Below are 22,192 nucleotides of genomic sequence, written 5' to 3' on the forward strand. Positions count from 1 at the left end.
TTCTCTGCTACCTATCTTTGTGTCTAAGAGAGGTGAGGAGGTCCCTGGACTTGCACAGAGAAGATCCTGAATGGGACGCATTCAGAACTCATTCAAGAAAATAGTTGTTGAGTGCCTAGTAAGGCCAGCTAGTAGAGACTTGCTGTTAGGCTAGAAGCCATGAGAAAATACAGAATTCACTGAGGCCATGCCCTTGTCCTTGGGGAGTTCTTTTTAGTCAATGAGGCAGACAGACATATTCCCGCAGACTGTGTTCTATGGTAAAGCTGGAAGCTTTATCACAGAGTTCAGTTTGAGTCAACAGTTTGTAAGTACTTAGAAGACGTGGGAGTTCCTGGGACCTTCACAGATGATTGACAGCACTTGTGTGCCACGCACTGCTCCTACGTTCTGTCCACCTGCTGCTGGAGTCTCCACAGCTTTGAGTTTATTCTGTAGACTGGGCAGCTAAAGCACAAAAGCCACACAGCAGTTAACAGGCGGAGCAGGTAACGAGGAAACTGTTCACAGGCAGCCGAGCACCCTGAAGGCCCAGAGGACTGAAACTTGACATTCAGTAGGTCTGAGTGGGACTTTGGGGAACAGAGAATGCAAAGTTCAAGGTGGAGCTGGCTGATGGTTTTTAAATATCAGGCTCAACAGGGGACTGCACCGTAAGGTGAAGAAAGAACACTGATGGATTTTAAGTGAGGACTCTATTAACTGAAGCCTGGGAAAAAAGTACAAGGTGTTCTTCAACTATCACTCTCCACTCCAAGGGGCAGAAAACTGCCTGCCAGCTTCCCCCAATAAGCCCTACCCCCTTCTGATCTCTCCAAGATCTAAGAAGAAATGTTAGGTTATTAAACAGGAGATGGAAGGGAGGGAGAAGCTGAGTCTGAACCCCAGGGCCCAAGCCCTACCACACCCCTTGGGCCCTGGGCAAGGAGTGACCTCACTGTTCGTTTTTGCCCAGGCTTGAAGTTAAATGGCAAGCAGACCCACGTGGGGGTGCTGTCCCAGCCTGCAAGCTACAGTTCTGTCACACCCTCCCCAATCCTGGGGGAAATGCTCTTCCTGTACCTCCATTTACCTTGGCAGCTTTTTTTGTAACAGGAGGCTTCTTCTCACAGAAACAGGCTAGCAACGGCGACCTAATCTAGGCAGAAAGTTGCCTACTGGGATAACAAGTCTATGGCTGTTGAGTGGAGGTTGAGGAGCTCCTGGGTGAAGACCTTTTGTAGTGGCGCCAAGGACTCAGCAGGTCCTTTAACCCTCACTCCTGCCTACTGACCACCTATCTTAGAAGCTCCAACATTCCACAAGGCTGCGCCTTTAAACCCTCTCGGCCCTTGCCCCGCCCCTGGTCCGCCCCGTCTGAGGCGGGACCCTCCGGAAAACTCTAAGCTCGGCCGGGTCTTGCGCTCCACTCTCCACTGCAGCCCCTGAAGTGCGCGTGCTCTTATCCAGCTCTCTTGGACGGTGAGCAGGACTGCGGGACCAAGGAAACGGGGTGGGGTCGGGTTATGTGTGTGGTCTGTAGAAAGCAAGAAGCCAACACTTGAGACTCGCTCCAGGCGTGGCGGTGGAAGACTGGCGGCTGCTAGGGTCCGCACTGGGTGCCCCACCCGTGCTGTCAGGTCCGGTTCCCAAGCCTTGACTCTGCCTTGTTGGACACTTAAGTAAGGCGAGCTTTGCCGGTGCATAGACGGGGCGTCCGTCCCAATGCAAAGGGCCGTGTCTCAAGCCGGGGCATCCCGCTCCAGTGCGCAGTTCTTTTGGGGGGAGAAGAAAGGGCGTCCGACGTTCGTAGGCTGCATTGGGTGGCGGCGAGAACAAGGGTTCTGGCGCGCGCCCTAGTGCAGTCTCCCGGATCCCCGAATTTACCGCGCGCGCCTATCACTTCCTGGTGCGGGAGCACGTGTGGGCGCTGCCTGACTTTTGTGCCTTCGAAAACACCTTTTTTCGCCCCTTCCCGCTAGTTCGCTTTTCTGGGTACTCGGGGTCACCAGCTGGGGTCACGGGTCTCGGTGCACAGTGGTGTGGTCTTCTGTGAAACCCCATTCCTCCCTTGGAGTGCCTTTGACCTCGGACATCTCGGGCCTGCAGCCCTGACTGCACTCGGATGTGCCCTGTCTGTAAGGGTTGGCTGCTGTCCAAGCTTTCCTACCCTAGCCTGAGCCTCGCTGCTCCCTCCCGTGCCCCCTGCTGCTGGGAAAGCTGGTGGTGGCCGCGGGCGGGCGGGCTGCCCAGACCTGCGTCACCCCAGTGGCGGGAGGGCGGTGGGTGACTCATCCACCGTAACGGCCCAGGGTGTGGCCGTGGGGGTGGGGGCGGCGATTGAAGGGGCTGGACCTGCAGACCGGAAGTAGATTACCTCCCTGCTGGGCTCTGCAGGCCCACCTGTGTTCTTATCCTAGAGGATCTGGTACACTTGGCATCTGTAGAGCAAGAGCAGCGGCGTGCGTTGTGCGGTGTAGGAGAACTGTGGCTGGACGGGCTCCTCTAGCCTTCTAATTTAGAGCAGTAGTCGGGGACAGCGCCTCATTTCTAAACTCCTCCCAGTTTCTCCTTCTGCGGCTGAGGCTACACCTCAGATTGCAGGCCAAGGTAGGGAGGGGTGAACAGGGTGTATCGGTCCAGAGCCGCAAATAATCTTTGTCCTTGCAGTCCCCTTGCACACCCAGGACTTTACTGTCTGTGTCGGTCGCCAGGAGGTTGGACCCTAGTCAGGCCTAACTCCATCTCTTCGCCCTTTGAGATTGCCAGGTGTGGGCTTTTGAGCTCCTACCCAGGATGTGTCGGTCATCTAGACTTCTTAGATTCTCTACCCACAAACTGCCTATGCCCCCCAGGGCCTCCAAAGCCGCCTCTTCTCTTGAGTCTGACTATACCCTGAGAGCTGTTAGGATCCCTTTGCCCAGAGCCTCCACCCAAGTCTGTGTGGAGTGGGTGTTCCTGCCTGGGGGGGCCCCCACCCTGCCTCCATTCCTGTGTTTGGTACACAGAAGCCATGGCAACGGCCTCCACCCCCTCCTCTCCTCCTGAGCAGGCCTTTCGGGCTTCCTGTTTGTGGAGCTTAGCTTTCTCTTCTGCTCTGGTCTCTAGGTGGTGAGGGGGCTGCCCCTTGGTGGGGGAGGGTCTTCCCAAAGGCATCCCCTTAACCACAGGGCTCCTCACTGGCCTTCGGCCTACCCGTGTGGCATTTCTTTTTCAGAAGAGTCCCAGCTCACTGAGTTGGGAAGTACCCTACATTCCGGTCGCACAGTGAGAGGAGAATCCCCTTGTCTTCCCAATAAATTACTCAAGAATTGTAGAGGCCAGCCCTCCCCACCTTGGTGCCCTCCTTACCTTCAGGCCTTGACGTTGAATTGGGTGAGGTAACCTTCCAGCCATGGTTTGGGTGGAGCCCAGGGGTGGAAGGCCTTTTGTGGTCCCACCTCCTTTCTCAGTCTTTGTAACCTTGTGGGCCTGGATGAGGATTGTTCCCAGGGCCACAGTCAGCTCTAGAGATTGCCACTGCCAGCCCACCGCGCAAGCTGTCCAGCTGTTGTCCTCACTCGGGATGCCCAGTTCTGGGCATCTCCCACACCTGTGTTCCAGCTGGACGGATCTCTTTAGCCCACACCAGAAGGAGACTTGCTATTTTCTCTTTCTCTGAGGGAAGGCTGGGGTCGGTCTCCTGGGTGTAACTAGGGTGGGTCTCTCCAGCTGCAGCAGCCACAACCCATCAGCTGCCTGCCTGCCCGAGGGGGTAGGGAGAGAGACAGCTGCTGTCCTGCTGGCTGGGATAGCCTCATCTGAGAACTCCGCCCCGTGCCTCTGCCGCTTTGGGGTTCTAGGGTCATGGCCTCAGAGTGGAACAGAGACACTGCAGCTGGAAGCCAGCAACCGTGCCAGCTTCGTCCAGGCTCCCAAGCCAGGGGAGGGACCCTCAGGATTCACCTGTCTGGGGGTAGATCTGGGGCAGGGGGACACTGGAAGGGTCTGTCTTCAGACTCTCTTCTCCCTTTCAACCCTCGTATTTGGGTTAATCATTCTCTTGCCCTTTCGATACCTGTGCCCAGGATTCAGGTCCGTTGGCTCCTTGGAAACAACCCTCAGTGACAAAAGTGAAGCAGTTCCAGAAGGGAGGTCTAGATATTGGCAGGGAGAGGAGGCTTGCATGTAAAAGCAGCCTTTAACCCCCCACCGTTTTCTATCCCGTTTTCTAGCCATTCTTTTGTGGTCTGAGGTTACGACACCGTTCTTGTATAGCCTAGGAGCTGAGTGGCTGCACTGGACTAGAGAAGGCAAAGATGTCGCCCACCCTGACTTTCTGCCCAGGCCTCAGCCGCTTCACTCATCTACCTGCCGTCACCGAGCTTATTGTGTGTGTGGCTTTTGGTGTGGTGGGGGTCAGGACCCAGCCTGACATTTATCTGGTCTGGCTGGGGGAAGTCGCCTAATGGAGTTTAAAAATAACTGATTTATAGGGAGGATCCTGCCGGAAATGTGCAGCTGGATAACCCAGAGGAGGAAGGGGCGGCCTTGTGGAAGGGTGGGGGAGGGGGCTGACCCCTGCACACAACCTCTGCCCAAACATATGACATTATTAGAGACTGGCCTGGCTTCTTGTATTTTGGCAGAGCACCAGAGCCTGCTGAGGGGGTGGTGGGAGTGCTCAACCTGGGGTGCATGAGAGAGGGAGCCAGAATGACTTCACCCCTTAAGACTGACCTGGCCTGAAGCCAGATGTAGGCTCCCTTCCTCTGTGTGGAGGCGCTTGTCCTGTGGATACCATTTTGTGAGCCGTCAGAGACAGCCGGCTCATTTCTGACCAGAGAGGACCGAACCCTTGGCAGTGGCTGGGAGTAGCAAGTGAGGGACAGTGCCCCTCCTCTGTCCCTGGCTCCCCTGCACGGCAGCAGCAACTCCAGTAGCTGCTCCCTGGGTTCCTGGGTGTGGGACCTGTCAGTGAAGCTGTGGGTGGTGCAGGCTCACTGCATTGCATTGCTGCCAACTCAGGCCTGTGGTCAGAAGCCAGCAGTTCTCCCTAACCAGGGTCCTCAAGGAAAGCTAAACCCGGCTCTGTGCTCGGCCATCCTTCTCTCTCCTGCCAGGTTTCCCCGAAAATAACACCCAAGGCTCTGGGTTAATTTACCGTTTCTGCGGTAACTAACTGTGAACTTAGTGGCATCAACTAATGACACACTGGGTGCTGTAACAGTTCTAGAAACGCTGGCAGGGCTGCATTCACCGGGGCTGAGGAGAGAGGGGAGAGGCCATTTCCTTTTCTTTTCCGGCTTCTGGGGGCATTGCTTGACTCATGACCCTGAAAAGCACCCCCTTTTCTTTCTCTTCTCCCATGATGCCTCACCGTTTTACTTACTGAGAATGAGAACTCTCTGGCTAATACGGGCAAATCACTCCACCCCATCCTGCTCCCCCTCCCCTTTATTTAGCTACGTAAGGTGATATATCGACCAGTTCTGGGAATTCATAGAAGGACACCTTTGGCAGGAACGGGGTGGGTTAGTCTGCCTCTCACAATTCCTAGAAGGGAAAGGAAAGGATTTGTCTTGACTGCTGGGCTCATCACAGGAAATTCCCTTCGCCTGCTAAAATGTGGGCCTGCCTTTCCCAGCGAGCCCACCCAGACTGCTTCTGTCCCTCCGCTACTTCTGTCATTCCTGGAACATGATCTCAGCTGTGCAGCTTAGTGTCCATTGTGTACACTGTTTCTGCTCTCCACACTTTGTGTGTCCCCTTGATGGCACCATGGATGATGTAGAACTGAAGTCATCTACTCCATAGTGTATTCCTGTGGATCCTGGGCTTCTTCTAGATGCAGAACCACTCATTCAAATGAAATTTGGTACCTGTGTGGCCTCATACGGGCTGGAGGTCAGAGCCCTGCTGTTGGTAGCTCCCTCTCTGGCCCTCACAGGCACGCCATGCATTGTTGTGTGGAATGTTGACCATGGGCCTGGTTTTGTCCTCTCCACAGCTCTTCACCGTCACCACCGCTTATTCAGAATGGCCAACAGGGGACCTTCATACGGCCTGAGCCGGGAGGTGCAGCAGAAGATCGAGAAGCAGTACGATGCGGATCTGGAGCAGATCCTGATCCAGTGGATCACCACTCAGTGCCGAAATGACGTAGGCCGGCCCCAGCCTGGGCGGGAGAACTTCCAGAACTGGCTCAAGGATGGCACGGTGAGTGTACTGGAAGGTCATGGTGGATGTCCTCTTGTAGCAGACGTTCACAGGCGCTGGTAGAATATCTATTTGGGAAGGGGTCGAGAAGGTACTCCAGGCAGTGACTCTAGAGGAGCAAGGGAAGACTACACTCTGGCTCTTCTTCTGGGTTCAGGGGCAGGAGACATCTTGGGGCTCACCACAGAAAAGGCACCTCTCTGGTTCGCTGTCTTAGGTGCTCTGGTCTTCAGTAGGCATGTCTTCTTCTCTGCCTCTACCAGGTGCTGTGTGAGCTTATTAACTCGCTATACCCCGAGGGGCAGGCCCCAGTAAAGAAGATCCAGGCCTCCACCATGGCCTTCAGGCAGATGGAGCAAATCTCTCAGTTCCTGCAGGCAGCTGAGCGCTACGGCATCAACACCACTGACATCTTCCAGACTGTGGATCTCTGGGAAGGTGGGCCAGGGCCCAGGGCTTTTACCCAGGAGACCAGGGTTGGGCTGGGCCATCTTTACCCATAGAAAAGAATAGGTGGTTGGTTTCCTGAGGACAAGTGTGAGTGTGTGCATGCGTATTTGATGGTGGATGGGCTGTATTGCAGGCTGGGGTTAGAACAATGAATTAAAGTTTGGGTGCCAAGCTTGTAGACCTAGTGACACATAGAGTTCTGGCGTCCAGTGTCCTACCCCTGCTGAGGCAGCGTAATTGTTTTCTTCCAGGAAAGAACATGGCTTGTGTGCAGCGGACACTAATGAACCTGGGTGGGCTGGCAGTAGCCAGGGACGATGGGCTTTTCTCTGGGGATCCCAACTGGTTTCCTAAGTAAGTATCTGTGGGCTAGCCATAGGGCCCTGCTGGTCCAGTATTCTTGCCCATTCCTGTCCCTGGAGAATAAATGATGTTGTTGCCGTAGAACCAGTCCATACAAAGCATCTTTAGAACTCCAGGGGGTGGGTGGGGGTGGTAGTAACAGTGACTGTCCTTTTGGAGAGACAGAGGTGCCTCGAGGTATCCCAGGGCTCTAAGAGGCACAGTGGGTGTCAGCTTACACGCCTCAGGGCAGAATTTACTGGGGTAGCTAGCCTATGACCAACTCCTAACTAGAACACCTATTTACCCAGGAAATCCAAGGAGAACCCTCGGAACTTCTCGGACAACCAGTTGCAAGAGGGCAAGAATGTGATTGGGTTGCAGATGGGCACCAACCGTGGAGCATCTCAGGCTGGCATGACTGGCTACGGGATGCCTCGCCAGATCCTCTGATCACACACCCCTCTCCTGCCCCTGCCCTCCATGAATGGTTAATATATATGTATATATATGTTTTAGCAATGACATTCCCTGAGAGCCCCTGGATCGCTAAGCTCCCCTCTGCCAGGGTGGGCTCCTATCTTGTCACCTCTGGCAGTGCTTGATGCTTGTCTCTCTCTCTCTCTCTCTCTCTGGGCTTACTAATACATTCCTTCCCCACAAACATCAAAACTGGACCAACTTTCCCCCTGGGACCAAAGCTTCCTTTCCCCAGCATGTTTCTGCTTTTCTGACCTCTGTGATTTCACCCCATTCTTTGGCTAGGAGTCTAAGATCCTGCCCTGTGCCCCAACACTCACTGACCTCCTTTCTACAAGTACACCTCTCCTACAGCTGTGGCTCAAGGGACTTAATTTATAGGGAGGGCCTGTGGCTGTCACTGCAGCCACAGCTGGGCTTTACTTACCACACATCTGGGCAGCTTTCCCTAGCAGAGGCCCTTTTGGCTTCTTCTTTTCCATTCCTCTCACTGTGGCTAAGGGGTGGAGCAGAGGAGACAGAGGTAGAAGAGCTACTCACCATGGTCTGGGCCTTGAGGAACACGAATTTGCTGATTCTAAATAAAGAATCTCGTTCTTTTTAGGATGGACTCCGGCTGTGTCTAGGGCCACTGTGCCCACTCTGGGGAACGAAGTCATACTAGGCTGGGAGAGAGGGCAGAGATGAAAGGATGTGCTGTCCTCTTTTACTCATCCTCTCTCTGTCGTTCAGTTTAGGGGAGGATAGTTTGGGATTAAGAAGGGACAGGACCTCACAGCTGTCCTTGGTGGGTAGGAACCTTAATGCTGATTGTGGGGCCTGTGTCTGCAGGCTGGGGGAACATCACTCCCCAGTGAACTGGGCTGAGTCTGCTGCTCCTGGCTGAGTACTGGCCTAATCAAACTGGAGGCTTTCATGCAGACAGGGGCAAGAGGGTTCCCCATGTTGGAATAGGTCGAAGGTGCTGAAGGTGGGGGTCATGGGAGCTAGACAGAACCAGAAGCTGGGAAGTGAGCAAGAATGAGTTGGTGGCTGGGGAGATGCTCTGTCCGTTGTTCCCAAGCACCTGTGAGCTGCATTCCAGGGAGAGCCTCTAGACTCCAGTCTTGGACAGCACGATCAACTCCCAGTCACTGTCCTCAGCCCAGCCCGTGAGTGAATGAATACTTGGAGCTGTTGGTCTCCCATTATTGCAAGCCTTCTTAGGCTGTCTTCATGTCTTCTCATGGAGGACCTGAGGGACTCCACGTCAGCTAGTGCCCCACCCCTGCCCACTCTTCACCAACCAGTCAGTCTCAGGGCTGTGGTCTCCATGGTCTCCAATGTCGTCCTCCTCTACTTGGTATTACCTGTCTCTTTCAGAGACTCATGATACAGCAGTTTATAACCGAAGAGCTCTTGTATCCTCCTCCTTCCTTGCTTCACTGTGGAAGTCTTTTCCTAGAAACACCTACTGTGTGCCAGGCACCACGCCAAAGCTTATAGCCGTCAGCCTCCTGGCTTTCAGCCTTATCTTGACGCCACACTATTGAAAAGATAGCATTTTCTTACTGCACTCCCAGGGGCTGTGGCACAGATAAGACAGGCTGCATCCTCTATAAATCTCCAGGGGCTAGCTCTTGCTCCTTTATCTCTCCCTCAGGAAGGCTTTGTGGACTGTCAGTGTGAGAGAGTGATGTCATTGCAGAGAAAACACAGAATTCACTGATTTAAAAAAAAAATCCTTCCCTGGTCTAGTGATTTAGAGCTACGAATTGTTGTCAACACACTGTCATTTTCTGAGGGTGTGATATGCCTCGGTAGTAACACTGCCTGGTCCCAGAAGATTCTTATAGAAGGTCCTGAGGTGGGCATTACCGTGTCACGGGGGGCATTGCCCCTGCTCTATCCACTGGCTCTCACAAAGGGCAAGAAACTTAGCTAAGTCCACCTAGCAGTCCCAGGAAGGAGCACGTATTTGAGCCCCAAGTCAACCTGGCTGAAGGTCTAGTTCGGGCTGCATTGTTACAGCCTCAGAAACGGGTATGTGGTGGGACCGGGGGATGGACGGTGGCGTAATGGGACGCTGTTCCTTATTCTGTAAAACGGTAGAGAATGATTTCTCCTAAGGTTCCCGTAAAGATTGTGGAAGCCCAGAGTGGAAAGGACTTGCACGGCGAATTGCTCAGCAGGGCCCAAGAAATGGAAGTGGGGGGAGGGGAATAAAAGTTAGGCTTTGCGTGCACAGTGGACGGGGAAATTGCTTCTGCCCGGTGGTGTTAGGGCCCTTCACCACTGCACTGCTGAGCATGATCAAAGAAGCTGGCCCTCTCTCCCTCTCCGGAGCGTCATTTCCGAGGCAGACGCAGGTGGGGTCCAAGAGATGCTCGCTTTCCTTCTGGCTGTGCTCTCCAACCGCCAGGCTTGGAGAGGAATGTCAGTATCTCTTAAATCATTCCAGTAGGTGTTCAGCTCGGTCCTGATCAGGCTTTTTTGTTTTTGTTTTCAACTTGGCACAAATCGGAGTCATCTGAGAAGAGGAAGCTTGATGGAGAAAATCCCTACATCAGATTGATAGAGCATTTCTTGATGAATGACTGATGTGTGTGTGTGTGTGTGGGGGGGTTCCAGCCCACAGGGCCACATGGTCCTGGGTGATATAACAAAGCAGACTGAACAAGTCGAGAGCAAGCCCAGCAAGCAGGCTTCCCCCATAGCTTTTGCTTCAGTTGCTGCCTCCAGGTCCCGGCCTTGAGTTCCTGCCTTGACTTCAGTCCCCACTCAGTGGACTGTCACTTAGGATGTGTAAATCAAATAAATCTTTTTCTCGCCAAACTGCGTTTGGTCCTGATGCCTTTATTACAGCGAGAGAGAGCAGACGAAGACAAAACCCTTTTGGGGACTGGCGTCTTCAGATCTTGTGTGGGTTTTGTTTGCTTGCTTTCTAGCATTTGGTCCCTGCTGAGGTCAGTCTCACTCCTGATTTGGCTCTTCTGATCTTTCCTGGCACTCCTCCCACCTCTGGAATCCAGGATTGGGCCCCAACCCCGATGCTAGGAGAAACAGCTCCTTTGTATAAACGTCCCCTTTGCTTGCCATTTCCCAGTACACGTTCTCTGTATGTATTTTGTAACTGATACTGGAGGATATCAGCGACCTAAAACAGTCTCCTCCCAGGTCTCTCTGTGGTTTGCTCTTTTGCCTCCTCAAAGCTTTGTTCAAATACCACCTTTCCTGGCCACCCTACTTAAAATCACACACCACCTCACCTCGCATCCCTCCTCCTTCCCCAATGTCATTTATGACTGTCCAAGAGCCAGTATGTTTTACTTACTCATTTTCAGTCTCCACCCGTAGAATCTACACTGCACTGAGGCAGGGTTTTATTGGTTTTGTTCTCGGAGAGTGGTGCTACAGGTGCTGGGTAACTGCTTGCTGAATGAATGAACGAATGACTGTCACACCACCTACTTGCTTTCAAATCCCCGGCCTAGTAAGATAGTGCCCAGCCAGCCAGGAGCTCCGCAGCTCAGCCCGTCACCAGATCTGAGATGGAACCAAGCTCATTTGTCAGCTCCCACGCTTCCTCTGTGCTAATTTTCACAAAGCAGAACCCCGAGAAGCGTCACTATGGCCAGGGCAGCCCCGAAGTAGTAGATGGAGGGTAGTGTTTCAAGGGTCGAGGTGGGGAAGGGGAGGAGCAAAGGAGTTTGAGGGCGGAGTCAACTGTGCTTCACTTACTTTGCCCTCAGCGGCCGGGCGGAGGTGTAGAGAAAGTGGGAGTGGCCCATGGTGGCCAATAGAAGGGAGAGTTTAGAGAAGGGCAGCGCGGGGGAAGGGGGAAGAGGGGAAGGGGAAACACAGAGGACCCAACCAGTTCTGTTTACTTGTGAGAAAAAGCGAGCAAGTGGGTACTCAGGTGTTTGAGGATTGACTAGATGAAGGCTCAGGGGCCCCAGGTAGGAGAAATGAGTTTGCGAAGAGACTGCCCGGTGAGTGTCTGTCTGCCGAGAGTGGAGGATAATGGGAGGGTAGAGGTGTTGGTTCTTGTGCGTAGGCATGTGTGTTTGTCCTCCGTGGAGAACAATAGGCGTCATTCCTGTCCCGATTGCTCTCTGAGAACTTGGCAAAGGGCCCAAGGAACAGTGGAACAGGGAGAGAGCTGGGAAAGAGGACTCTAGGGAAGGGAGCAAAAAAAAAGGGCCTGGGACTAAATTTGTTGAAGAAAAGGCTAAAAGAATGAATTAGTAACTGTCTCGTTGCAAGGAAGTGGGTTTTAGTTCCAATGGCCAGGAAGGTGGACTACAGAAAAATGCTCTGAAGTCGCATCTAGAGAAATTTAGGTTAGACAAGGAAAAAATGATCCTCTTGCCCCTAAAGGTTATTAGCCTCTGGAATCTCTCAAGGGTCAGAAGGAATGTCTTCAATAAATAGGACAAATCTCATTTCCTAATGGAGGAAAATGGGCAGTTCTGCCTGGAAATGCTCAGATACACTCATTTTTCATGTGTGTGCTTTTCTACACTTACTGGGGTGCTATGTCAGACCTTTCAGGGTAAATTACTGAGACGTGACCTCTTTGCTCAAACAGTTTGTGGTCCTGAAGGGAAATAGCGCATGGATGTGAGCGGTGATGATTCCTGAAGCCTGTGGTACATGTCTTTGATGAGAGCATGAGGGCTAAGTGGGAGGAATTACTTGTGAGCTCATCAACACACTGCTGAATTCCTGATTGCCATGGGCATCAGAGGTCACCCATATCAGGAATCATCTGCTCCCTTCCCATCTGACCAGGGGAGGATGGGAGCCTATTAGGGACACTTCTGCAATACCACATAGTCACTGGCTTTGTGGTTAGAGAGAGGGTAGTCTCTTCTTTCAGGGGGATGAACACAATCAAAAAGGGTTGAGTAAGGATGGTAGCCAGGAACTGGCAGATAAGTCAATATCACTGGAACCAGATGATAGAAACATTCCATCAGATGCTGGGGCTGTCCGTCTGCTTCACTCCACTTTTCAGCTGGTTTTCTAGTAGGGAAGTTTGGCTCAGCATGTGGCAGGAGCATGGAATGGTGATAATATTTGCTTTCATATTTTGCTACACACTGTGCCAGGGACCCTATGTTCTGGATTTATTTCATTATTTCAAAAAGTAATCCTTGAACATCTTTTCAAGGTGGGGAACCTGCTGGGTTCTAGGGATGGATGGTGTCTGCAATTAACAAGACAAGAAATACCTGCTTTCCTAAAAGGGGTAGGAAAAGTGAGGAGCCAATTATAAAACAACACGACTTGTGGTATAATAAGAGGGTGTAGGTCTTAGGGAGATCTCCAGATGGGGTGCTGTGACCCATCATCATTATCATCATCATCATCATCGTCATCATCATGCTTCTACCATACACTGAGCCCTATTTCCCTATTAGAAAACCAATTTAGAAATCAGATTCTATCATACACCTTCCATGGTGTGTGCGGAAGATGGTGGCATCTGAAGATACAAGGATGATTAGACGCAAAACAGGAGTCCAGGGATGGTGAGACTCCCCAAGCATGACGAGGCAAGGCAAGCGCCCTGTGCAAACCGGACTATAGCTCTTTGAAGTTAGAGACGAAGCCAAGAAATGTGATTGAGAAGGGAGAGTGAGGATCAGATCGTCAAAGGAGCTTCAAAGAGAAAGAATTTGGACAATTCCCAAAGGGAAGTTATTGAATTCTTTTTTCTGAGACAGGGTTTTATGTGGCCTTGAACTTGTGGCGGTCATCCTGCCTCTGCCTATGGCATGCTGGGATTGCAGGTGTGTTTGCCGGCATACCTGTGAGGGAATGATTTGGAGCTAGACGGCAGAGTTGTAAACTGTGTTTTGTTCAGAAAGTTCTGAGGCTACAAGGTGCTGAATGGTGTAAAATTAGGAAAGGAGATTATTGTGGCGCTTCAGGCGGAAGTGACAGTGGCCAGGGTTAAAGGTAGGACAGAGAAGGCTAAAAGAGGAGAATGGAGTTCAAAACCATGATTCTGTCACTGGCAGGAGGACACCAAGGAGAGAGAAGGGGGTTAAGAAAGACACTGTTTAGCTTCAGTAACTCATGTGCTAGCTGTCTCTGGGGTGAGAAATCCACAAAGAGAAGGGGCCTGCACAAAATAGGGAAGCTTCCCATTTTACACAGGACACAGGAGCTCAAAGAGTAACAGTAACTAGCCCAGCCAGACTAGTGAAGCGATTGAAATCTGAACTCTAGATAGCAGGAGTCCAAGCTACGGCTTCACCCTATCGTGGGGTTCCCCTGTGAAATGACTGACCCTGAAGAAGGGTTCAGCCTGCAGCTGGCTTGAGCTGTGGTTTTCCTGTGAGTGGAGGCCGGGGGCCACGGTGGAGGAAGGGAGAGGTCAGGCTTGGCAAGAGGTACGGGAAGTTCTGTACAGCTCTGCGGCAGCCACTTCTCCAGATAAATGGCTATCTGGCTGCTTTGGATGGGAACTGACTGAGCGCCTGAGGCACAGCCCCTGGATCCTGCTTCTGCAGGTTTCTGTGCTCAAGGTAGCCTGACCTTCTTAGAACTCTCTCAGATAGCCTTGATTTCTACCTTCAGCAGCAGAAGCTACTATGACCACCAAGACAATACCTCAGGGGTGTGCTTTCAAGACACTTAGATATTTATTGATCCCAGAGAGCCTTGTCACCTCCTGGTAAGGCTTTAGTATTCCATAGCCTTTGGAGAGAACAAGAAAAACGGAAGCTTAGGGTGTGGGAGTGATTTGCCTAGAGTCCAAGGGTTCCTAGGAGCAGAAAGCTTGCGTCGCGTGTCTCCCATTGGCTCCTGGTTCTCAGAACCAGAAGTGTTGCAGCCGGAAGGAGCTCAGAGTTCAGGAATTTGAACTGGTTCTGCATGAACTAAAATCCAGGTTTCTAGACTCCGGTCAGTCAGTTGGTGTTGAAAGTCAAGGGCCCTTGGGGGTGGGACTGGCTAGAGACTGCAGGGAACACAGGATGGTGGATTCTCCTAACCTGACCAGGAGCTCTAGCTTGGTAAACACATCTATTCTCTAAGCGATATCCTTACACTCCAGCGTGGGACTCAGTGGGGATGCTAGAGAGAAATGCAGACTCCAGCAGACTTATTAGACCTGTAGATCCAGGGTAGAGATTGAATTGCATCTCAAAACGAACTCTCCCTTAATTTTTAGGCAGTATATCCTGGAATACTGGAGAAAAGTTTCCCCAACAAGAAAACCGAGGTCTTGGAAGGGCCCTGGGCTGAGCCAGAACAGTTGTCCCTACCCCCTCAGTCCTAGCTCTGTTTGGTGACTGTGGTGGGGTTGCCAGGGGAACCAGGCTGTGCAACTTCCTGGCTTTGGCGGTTTTCCCCCTCCTTGGCCTTATCTCAGCATCCGCCACCCAGTCCAGGGCTGTGCACCGGTCACGTAGGAGGGGAAGCCGGTGCCAGGCGTGTCTAGGATACCAAGGGAACGTTGGCCCAAGTACTGGATGGGTAGGAGGGTAGTGGTGCCTAGTTCAAGACGTCTAGGAGGGTGGGTAGGGACGCAATTTCCTCAGTGTCTCTCTCTCTGGCCTGAGAATGGGCATGTATGGAAAGGTGGCGGTGACCAGCAAGGGGCTCTGTTTGTCTAACACTGATGTCTCATTTCTTGCGGAGTCGGATCCCAGCACAGCCATGACCCCTGGTGCATGCTGCCCTGTCTCCTTTCTAGACCCGAGTAGCCAGACCTAAGTGTCCACAGTAGTCCCTGCTTCCACCCCAATACACACATCCCTGCCTCCATAGTTCTATGCACTTCTGCTCTTTCTGCTTGGCTCGGGATTGCTCTCTGTGTTTTAAGCTCTCCTCCCTCACTGCCTCAGCTCGGTCTTCTTGGGCAGCCCTTAAGAACAGGAAAGGGAAAGGGAGTTTTGAGGACAGATGGAAAGCAGCTAGCAGTTTAAGTAAAGTAATTCGTGCATTTAGGCATTTATTTATGTTTTGAGCCTTACTTTGATTTTAAAAGAATTTAGGGTGGTTTGGAGAATTTGAGTGTTCCAGGAAAGGGGATGGTGACACAGCTCTCAGCTTCATGCAGCCTAGTAAAGAGAGTAGGATTCACTTTGTGTCCTCATGTTTGTACTGCACTAAGGACAAGACCCCTGCATGGCTGTGGGGAAGAAAGCACTGCAAACTGATGTTTGAGCATGGTCTTATCTTTTTACCACCCAGCAGGGGTGGGGGCCATTATCCCTTCCCAGGAGGAAACCAGGCCTAGGTCAGGGTCAAGCCTTGGGAGACTTTCAAATCATATTTATCCTTTTCCATTCTGTTTCCTCAGGGAACACAGCATGGGGGAGCTTCCTCCAGGCCCTCCAAGATGGGATTTTGGCTAGGAACCAGACTTAGAAGAAACAGCTTTACTAAGGATCAAATGGATACCCCTAAATGGAAGTTGAGGTTTTCGAAGGGATCTCCCAGGACTGAGTGACTATAGGAGTTCAAAGAGATCATGAGGGAGAGCCATAGCCATCTGTATGTAACATGAACCTCTCTACAGGAATGTTGAGTCCCACTGTCCAAGGCCAGCTACCCATCCTATTTCCTTTCTCACCTCGCTTCAGAGTGTGGACATCCTAATGCTGGTGGGCCGGTTTCCTCCATGCAATAATACACAGGGGCAGGAGGAAGGGGAGGACAAGGAGAACCAGTCTCCCCTCTCATTGCTCTTAGACAGGAGATACGCTTAAGTGAGAAGCCAGACTTTATTTTAATAGCTCTGCTGGATCACATCTCCTCCCTGCTAAACATGCTTATTCATCATAGAATCAAACTTCCTATGTCTCCTGCCTCAGCTAGTGTAGGAGCATCTCAGAGGCCAGCAGGGTGACTGGCCAGGCACCCTTCCAGGCTCCAAAGGATGAAAAGACTATTGCAGGGCCAAGTCCAAACCAGAACAGGCAAGCTGTGCTGCAGCTGCTTGCCTCCACTCCTCTCCTGGATACCGACCCTGGGTAGCAATCTAGGCCTTATTCTGGGACTTCCCTGGGAGTGATGCCATGGTAGGAAGGGTTAGGCAGATGAGGTAGGGACAGGGTTGAGCAGAGGAGCAATACTCTCCCTCTTCTTCTGGCTACTTAGCCTCTTAATCCTTCTCTTAGCTCTCTCCTCTGAGCTTGCTGGACAGTGAGGACATGATGAAAATGAGACAGAGACGAGGAGAGTGAAAGGATTGCTTATGGGGGAAAGGTGGAAGGAAACTCCAAACACGTACAAGTAGAAATAGCGGGAAGAAGATAGAAAAGGATGCTGAGGAACCAGTGGGCAGGGCTGGTGGAGGGAGGGAGCTAACTGCTTGAAGCCTTACCAGATAAGGGTAGGATGCTGCTGTGCTTTTGAGCCAAGTTTTGCTGAGAAAACTCATCAGAGCTGGGACCTGATTTTGTGAGGCCTGAAGCTTATGCAGTTTTGGAAGCTCCAATTATGAAAAGCAATACCAAACTATTAATACAAAGTTAAATACAGAAACAGAAACTTGGAATAACAAAGCTGGAATAATCATAAGCTTCAAGCACTCTGGAAAATGTCACCAAGATCTCCACCACAAGAGGAGTGAAATGCTCCGTGAATAGCTTTTTACTCACACCTCTTAGTCTCTGAATGATAATGACTTTATAACTTGTAAGACAGCCCAGTCTTTCCAGGGATGTGGATAGAACAACACTTTTATTATTATTGATAGATTAGAATGTTTCATGTCACAGTTTGTTGTGGGAAAAATCATGTCAGTTTTTATTGTTGTCAAATTTGGGAATATTTGTATTAAATTTCTTTCTTATAGGAGTTATAGAATTTCAGAGCATTGTTCTGTAATTAATCTTAAGTGTCCTTTGAATTGATGACACTCATTAATCAGATTGTCGCTGTTCCTCCCCTTGCTTTGCTAATATAAGTTTTATACATTCTCTATCAATGTCAATGCTTTGTGTTAAATCAACAAGAAATTTAACATTATCCCAATGTTTGTGTCACTTCCTTCTTCTTAAGTGGATTTTGAACATCTGAAATGTCTTTCTTTCTTTTGTTCTTTCTTTCTCTGTCTTTCTTTTTCTTTCTTTCTTTCTTTCTTTCTTTCTTTCTTTCTTTCTTTTTCTTTCTTTCTCTCTTTCTCTCTCCTCTTTCTTTCTTTCTTTCTTTCTTTCTTTCTTTCTTTCTTTCTTTCTTTCTTTCTTTCTCTCTCTCTCTTTCTGTCTTTCTTTCTTTTTCTCTCAAGACAGTGTTCCTCTGTGTGGCCCTGGCTGGCCTAGACTCGCTTTGCAGACCAGGCTGACCTCAAACTCACAGAGATCCACCTGCCTCTGCCTTCCAAGTGCTGGGATTACAGGTGTGTGCCACCCTGACCGGCTTCTGAAATGTCTCTCCCTCCCTTTCTCTCTCTCTCTCTCTCTCTCTCTCTCTCTCTCTCTCTCTCTCTCTTAGGTAATTTAAAAAAGATTTATGTATACTGTGTTCTGCCTGCATGCATGCCTGCACATCAGAAGAGGGGACCAGATCTCATTGTAGATGGTTGTGAGCGACCATGTGGTTGCAAGGCCTTTGAAAGAATAACCAGCGTTTTTAACCTCTGAGGCATCTCTCTGCCTCCCCCGCCCCCCAAATCTCTTCTTATTCCTTCATATTTTATCTGTTCCTCTTTTGGAATTACCTTGTTCTGTGGTGTAATTTAAAAATTGTTTTAATTCTCTTCTCAATTTCAAAGTAATTCCTACTTATTTCATGGCTTGGTTTTGCTATTTCCATTTCATGAGCTATCCATTTTAAGTTCATTTAATGTCCTCTAATGCATACACTTAAAGACATAAGAAGGGGCTGGAGAGATGGCTCAGAGGTTAAGAGCACTGGCTGTTCTTCCAAAGGTCCTGAGTTCAATTCCCAGCAACTGCATGGTAGCTTATAACCTTCTATAGTGAGATCTGGTGTCCTCTTGTGGCATGCAGGCACACATGCAGGCAGAATATTGTATACATTATAAATAAACAATTAGGAAAAAAAAAGAAAAACAAAACCATTGAAAGATTTAAAAAAAAAAAGACATAAGAATAAAACAAATATATTGTCCATATGTGTCTAAATGAGAAATCTTTTAAATTTGACTTGTGTGGTTAACATCTCAAAAATTTGGTATCTGGGGATTTAGGTCAGTGGTGGAACACTCTCCTGGGATGCAGGCAACTATGCAGAAGAGGAGACAGAAAGATTGTCAGAGCCAATGACACCGAGGAAAAAGCATCTTCCAGACACAACAGGACTGACGTACATACAAACTGACACTGAGGAAACTGTTTCTCAGAAACAACAGGACTGACGCACATATGAACTCATACCGAGGAAACAGTATCTTCCAGACACAACAGAATGGACGCACATGCAAACTCATGAAGATTGTGGCAGTAAACACAGGACCTACACAGGTCCAAGCCAAATGGGGGAGTGGCCATGAACTCCCATCCCTAAGCAAGAAGCTGTCTCCAGATGACAACCTCTCGAAAAGGAAAAATTAGTCTCTCCAATGGAGTCTCACTGGGCGTACAGGTGGGCCACTCTGAAGGTCAGGCCCCATGCTCAGCAGGAAATGCCCAGCACAAAGTGAACTAAATGGTATTTTTGTATTATATTGCTTTGTTTGGACTTTTTTTCCCCTGTCTTTACTGGTCTTTTGCTTGTATATTATTTTTTACGATTTTCATGAGTTTTATGAGTTTTGTGTGTGTATATGTGTATCTCTGAATGACTATATGTTTGTCATGCATTTTCATTCTTCCTTTAAAAATTTCTCTGTTTGTTTTCTAAAGAGAGAAAGAGAGGGGGAGAGAGAGGGAAGGTATGGAGTTGGAAGGGTGGGGAGGTGGGGAGAGTCTGGAAGGAGACAAAAGAGGGAAAACTGTGATCAAAAAATATTGTATGAAAAATATTTTCAATAAAAAGCTTCAAAATAAAAAAAATCAAATTAAAACAAAGTTTAAAGCAGCATACTCAATTGTTTCAGCATTTTCAAGAAAAAAAATTTTTCATTTTTCAAATCTTTGAAAACACATTACAGAGTACGGAGGGATGGAACAGTGGTTAGGAGCACTGACGGCTGTTCTAGAGGACCCAGGTTTGATTCCCAGCATCCACATGGGCAGATCATAACCATCTGGAACTCCAGTTTCATGGGATCCAATGCCACCTTCTGGCCACCACAGGTATTGCAGGCATGTGGTATGCAAACATAATTCAGTCATTATACACATTAAAAAAAATAAGAAAAATGGTGTAAAAAATTTAAAGAAACCATTAAAAATATTGTTATGCTTCACAGTGTGGCAGCAGAATGAAGCCCCCTGCCCCGATGCACTGCCCAAATGTCCTCCTCGTCATCCCCAGAACTTGTGAATGCTTACCTTACATGCCAAAAGAGGTTTTGCAGAAAGGTAAATTAAGTTAGGGAGTCGGAGATGGGGGGGTGATTGCGACTGAAAAATCAGAGAACCTTTCCCAGCAGAGGGAAATGAGACTACTGCAGATTGGTTAGAGAATGCCAACAATGCTTGCTGGCTTTGTGGGGAGTGCAAAGGGTCACGAGCCAAGGAAAGGGGCATCCTTCAAAGCACCAAGGGCACCAGGAACGGTGCAGCCCTGTTAATACTTCAATTTTAGCCCAGTGAAACCCACGCTTTAAAACTCTAATAAATTTGTGTTTACTTAAGCTACTAAATCCACGGTTATTTGTTACAGCGGCAGTGGAAAAACTAATAAACAGGACTCAGATAGTTTTTAAGTGGGAAGACACGCCTTATTCTTTTTAGGAAAATTCAGGTGACTTGTGCATTTCAGGTACTGTAATAAAGAGAGTCAAAGAGGAAAACATCAGCGATGGAAAAGTGCAAGCAGCCAACCAGTTTGGGAGTCCCGGGGGTAGCTTTTCTCTGAGGAGACATATGACATGCATATAACTGTTTGTGTTGCATTGTTGTGCCTTTCTGGACACAGAGAACTTCAGTTTTTGCTAAGCATTGATATAAATGGAATCCTCACTTAACATTTTGTTCTGTTCTTATTTGTATGTTCATGCACAGTGTACATGCATGTATATGTGTGTGTGTGCTTGCATATGTGTTCAGATACCTTGCTTGGCTGTGCATGCATGCATGCAGAGACTGGAGGTTGGTGCTGGGTGTCCTCCTCATTTGCTCTCCACCTTACATGCTGAAGCAAGATGTCTCCGAAAGCATATGGCTTCTGTTAATCCAGAAAGCCAGATTACTCTGGGCGTCTAGAGCTGCAACTTATCAGCCGTCTTCTCCATATGGCTGTGCTGTGATGCCCGATAGACGGCTATGCATCCTGGGATTACAGAGGGACTGTCATACCTGCCGGACCCATCAGGCATGTATGCGGGTTTTCGGGATCCGAACTCCGGTATTCAGATATTTTACCCAATCAGGAAGCTCCCCACACCCACTTAGAGCTTTAGGGTGGCTAGAGGATTTTTTAATTTTTCTGGGTTAGTTCATTTCCAACCATGTTTTCTCTCCATTTCCGGATCCTTTAGGCACCAGGCATCACAGCACAGCCAGACGGAGAATACGGCTGGTAAGTTGCAGCCTGGATATCCAATGAGTTGACTTAGGAGCCTGGTGGAAGGAGCAGACCAGGAAGCTCTCCTGTCCTAGCAGAGTCTTAACTGCACACGCAAGCGATGGAAACCACACCAGCATGTGTCACTAAATCCAGAATAAATGTTTCTTTAAATCAAGTTACGTTGCACAAATGCATGACTAAGCAGACATATTGCTCAGGGCTTTCCTTGATGCGCCTCAGAGCGGCTCATACAAACAGCAGGCCTGGAGCAAGGCACTGCTAACCTCCGGAGAGAACGCTGGGGAGTGATTTCCTTACAGCACACTCTGCCACCCTTTCGTCCCCACCTTTCGGCCTTCCCTTCAAGTGTGGCAGTCTGAGTCGAGAAGAGAACACACCTCTTTTTGCAGTTGCCTTTTTTGGTTTTACTTTCCTCTTAGGCTACAGGCTAATACTTACCCCAGAGAGGTGTGGCTAATAATTGGACTCCAAAGGAGATAAAGAGTGGAGGGATCCAGGGAGTGAATTGTGCAGCTTTCCGGAGAAGCAGCAGGGGCAGCAGGTGGTGACGGTGGCGTGGCGGAGATGACCCTGTCTTATTTCCTCCACTTCCCTTAGGTGGGAATAAGGCTAAGGGAGACAAGCAGCTTGAGTCTGGATGGAGATTTGGGGGTTTTGAGAGACCAAGAGCTCAGAAAGGAAACATCTGAGGAAGAAAAAGCATCACCCGGTTGGTGGGAGGTTTTGTGAAGTCCGGGTCGTGCAGGACCCCAGGTTCTGTTCCTCAGATGGGGAGGTACAAGGAACCAAGGCCAAATTGGAAAAATCTTAAAGCAAATGAGAATACCCACAGTAGAATGTTAATAGGCAGCTCCCCCCAAAGTCGTGCCGTGGAGTCTGGCTTCGTTTAGGTAGGACTTACATTTTTTTTATTTACTTATTTATTGAGATGGACCTTGGTATGCTGTCCAGGCTGGTTTTGAACTTCCTGTCTCAGACTCCCTCACCTTGGAACAGTTACAGCTTGTGAGGCGTGCATGCGCGTATTTAGGGCTAGGAGTTCGGTTTTTGGTCTAGCCAGACTACCTCCTGCTGTGAGATTTGTTTGGTTTACTGCTGCTTGCCTTTCGGCAGCCTGAACTCTCATCAGGTTTGATTTGGC

The 22,192-nt window shown here is 49.7% G+C and overlaps 1 protein-coding gene across 2 annotated transcripts; it reads left to right on the forward strand.

Annotated features, from left to right (window-relative positions):
* The first annotated feature begins 1,325 nt into the window (after positions 1–1,325).
* On the forward strand, positions 1,326–8,052 carry Tagln2 (transgelin 2). Of its 2 annotated transcripts, none has more exons than XM_021650585.2 (5): positions 1,326–1,461; positions 5,969–6,177; positions 6,441–6,615; positions 6,879–6,981; positions 7,281–8,052. In XM_021650585.2, exons 2-5 carry the CDS (start codon positions 5,998–6,000, stop codon positions 7,420–7,422), a joined length of 600 nt encoding a protein of 199 aa, XP_021506260.1. In that variant the 5' UTR covers positions 1,326–1,461; positions 5,969–5,997; the 3' UTR covers positions 7,423–8,052. The 2 variants fall into 2 exon arrangements, with proteins under 2 accessions (XP_021506260.1, XP_060220694.1); XM_060364711.1 differs by lacking the exon at positions 1,326–1,461 and adding an exon at positions 2,453–2,589.
* The last annotated feature ends 14,140 nt before the right edge of the window (positions 8,053–22,192 follow it).

The sequence above is a fragment of the Meriones unguiculatus genome, chromosome 11, assembly GCF_030254825.1.
Source record: "Meriones unguiculatus strain TT.TT164.6M chromosome 11, Bangor_MerUng_6.1, whole genome shotgun sequence".
Lineage (NCBI taxonomy): Eukaryota > Metazoa > Chordata > Mammalia > Rodentia > Muridae > Meriones > Meriones unguiculatus.

Bases quoted from the DNA above. Each gene is read 5' to 3' on its own strand.
- Tagln2 (XM_021650585.2), top strand. From the start codon at position 5,998: ATGGCCAACAGGGGACCTTCATACGGCCTGAGCCGGGAGGTGCAGCAG. The intron at 6,616-6,878 runs GTGGGCCAGGGC...GTTTTCTTCCAG, and splicing joins GACTGTGGATCTCTGGGAAG to GAAAGAACATGGCTTGTGTG. The intron at 6,982-7,280 runs GTAAGTATCTGT...CTATTTACCCAG, and splicing joins GATCCCAACTGGTTTCCTAA to GAAATCCAAGGAGAACCCTC.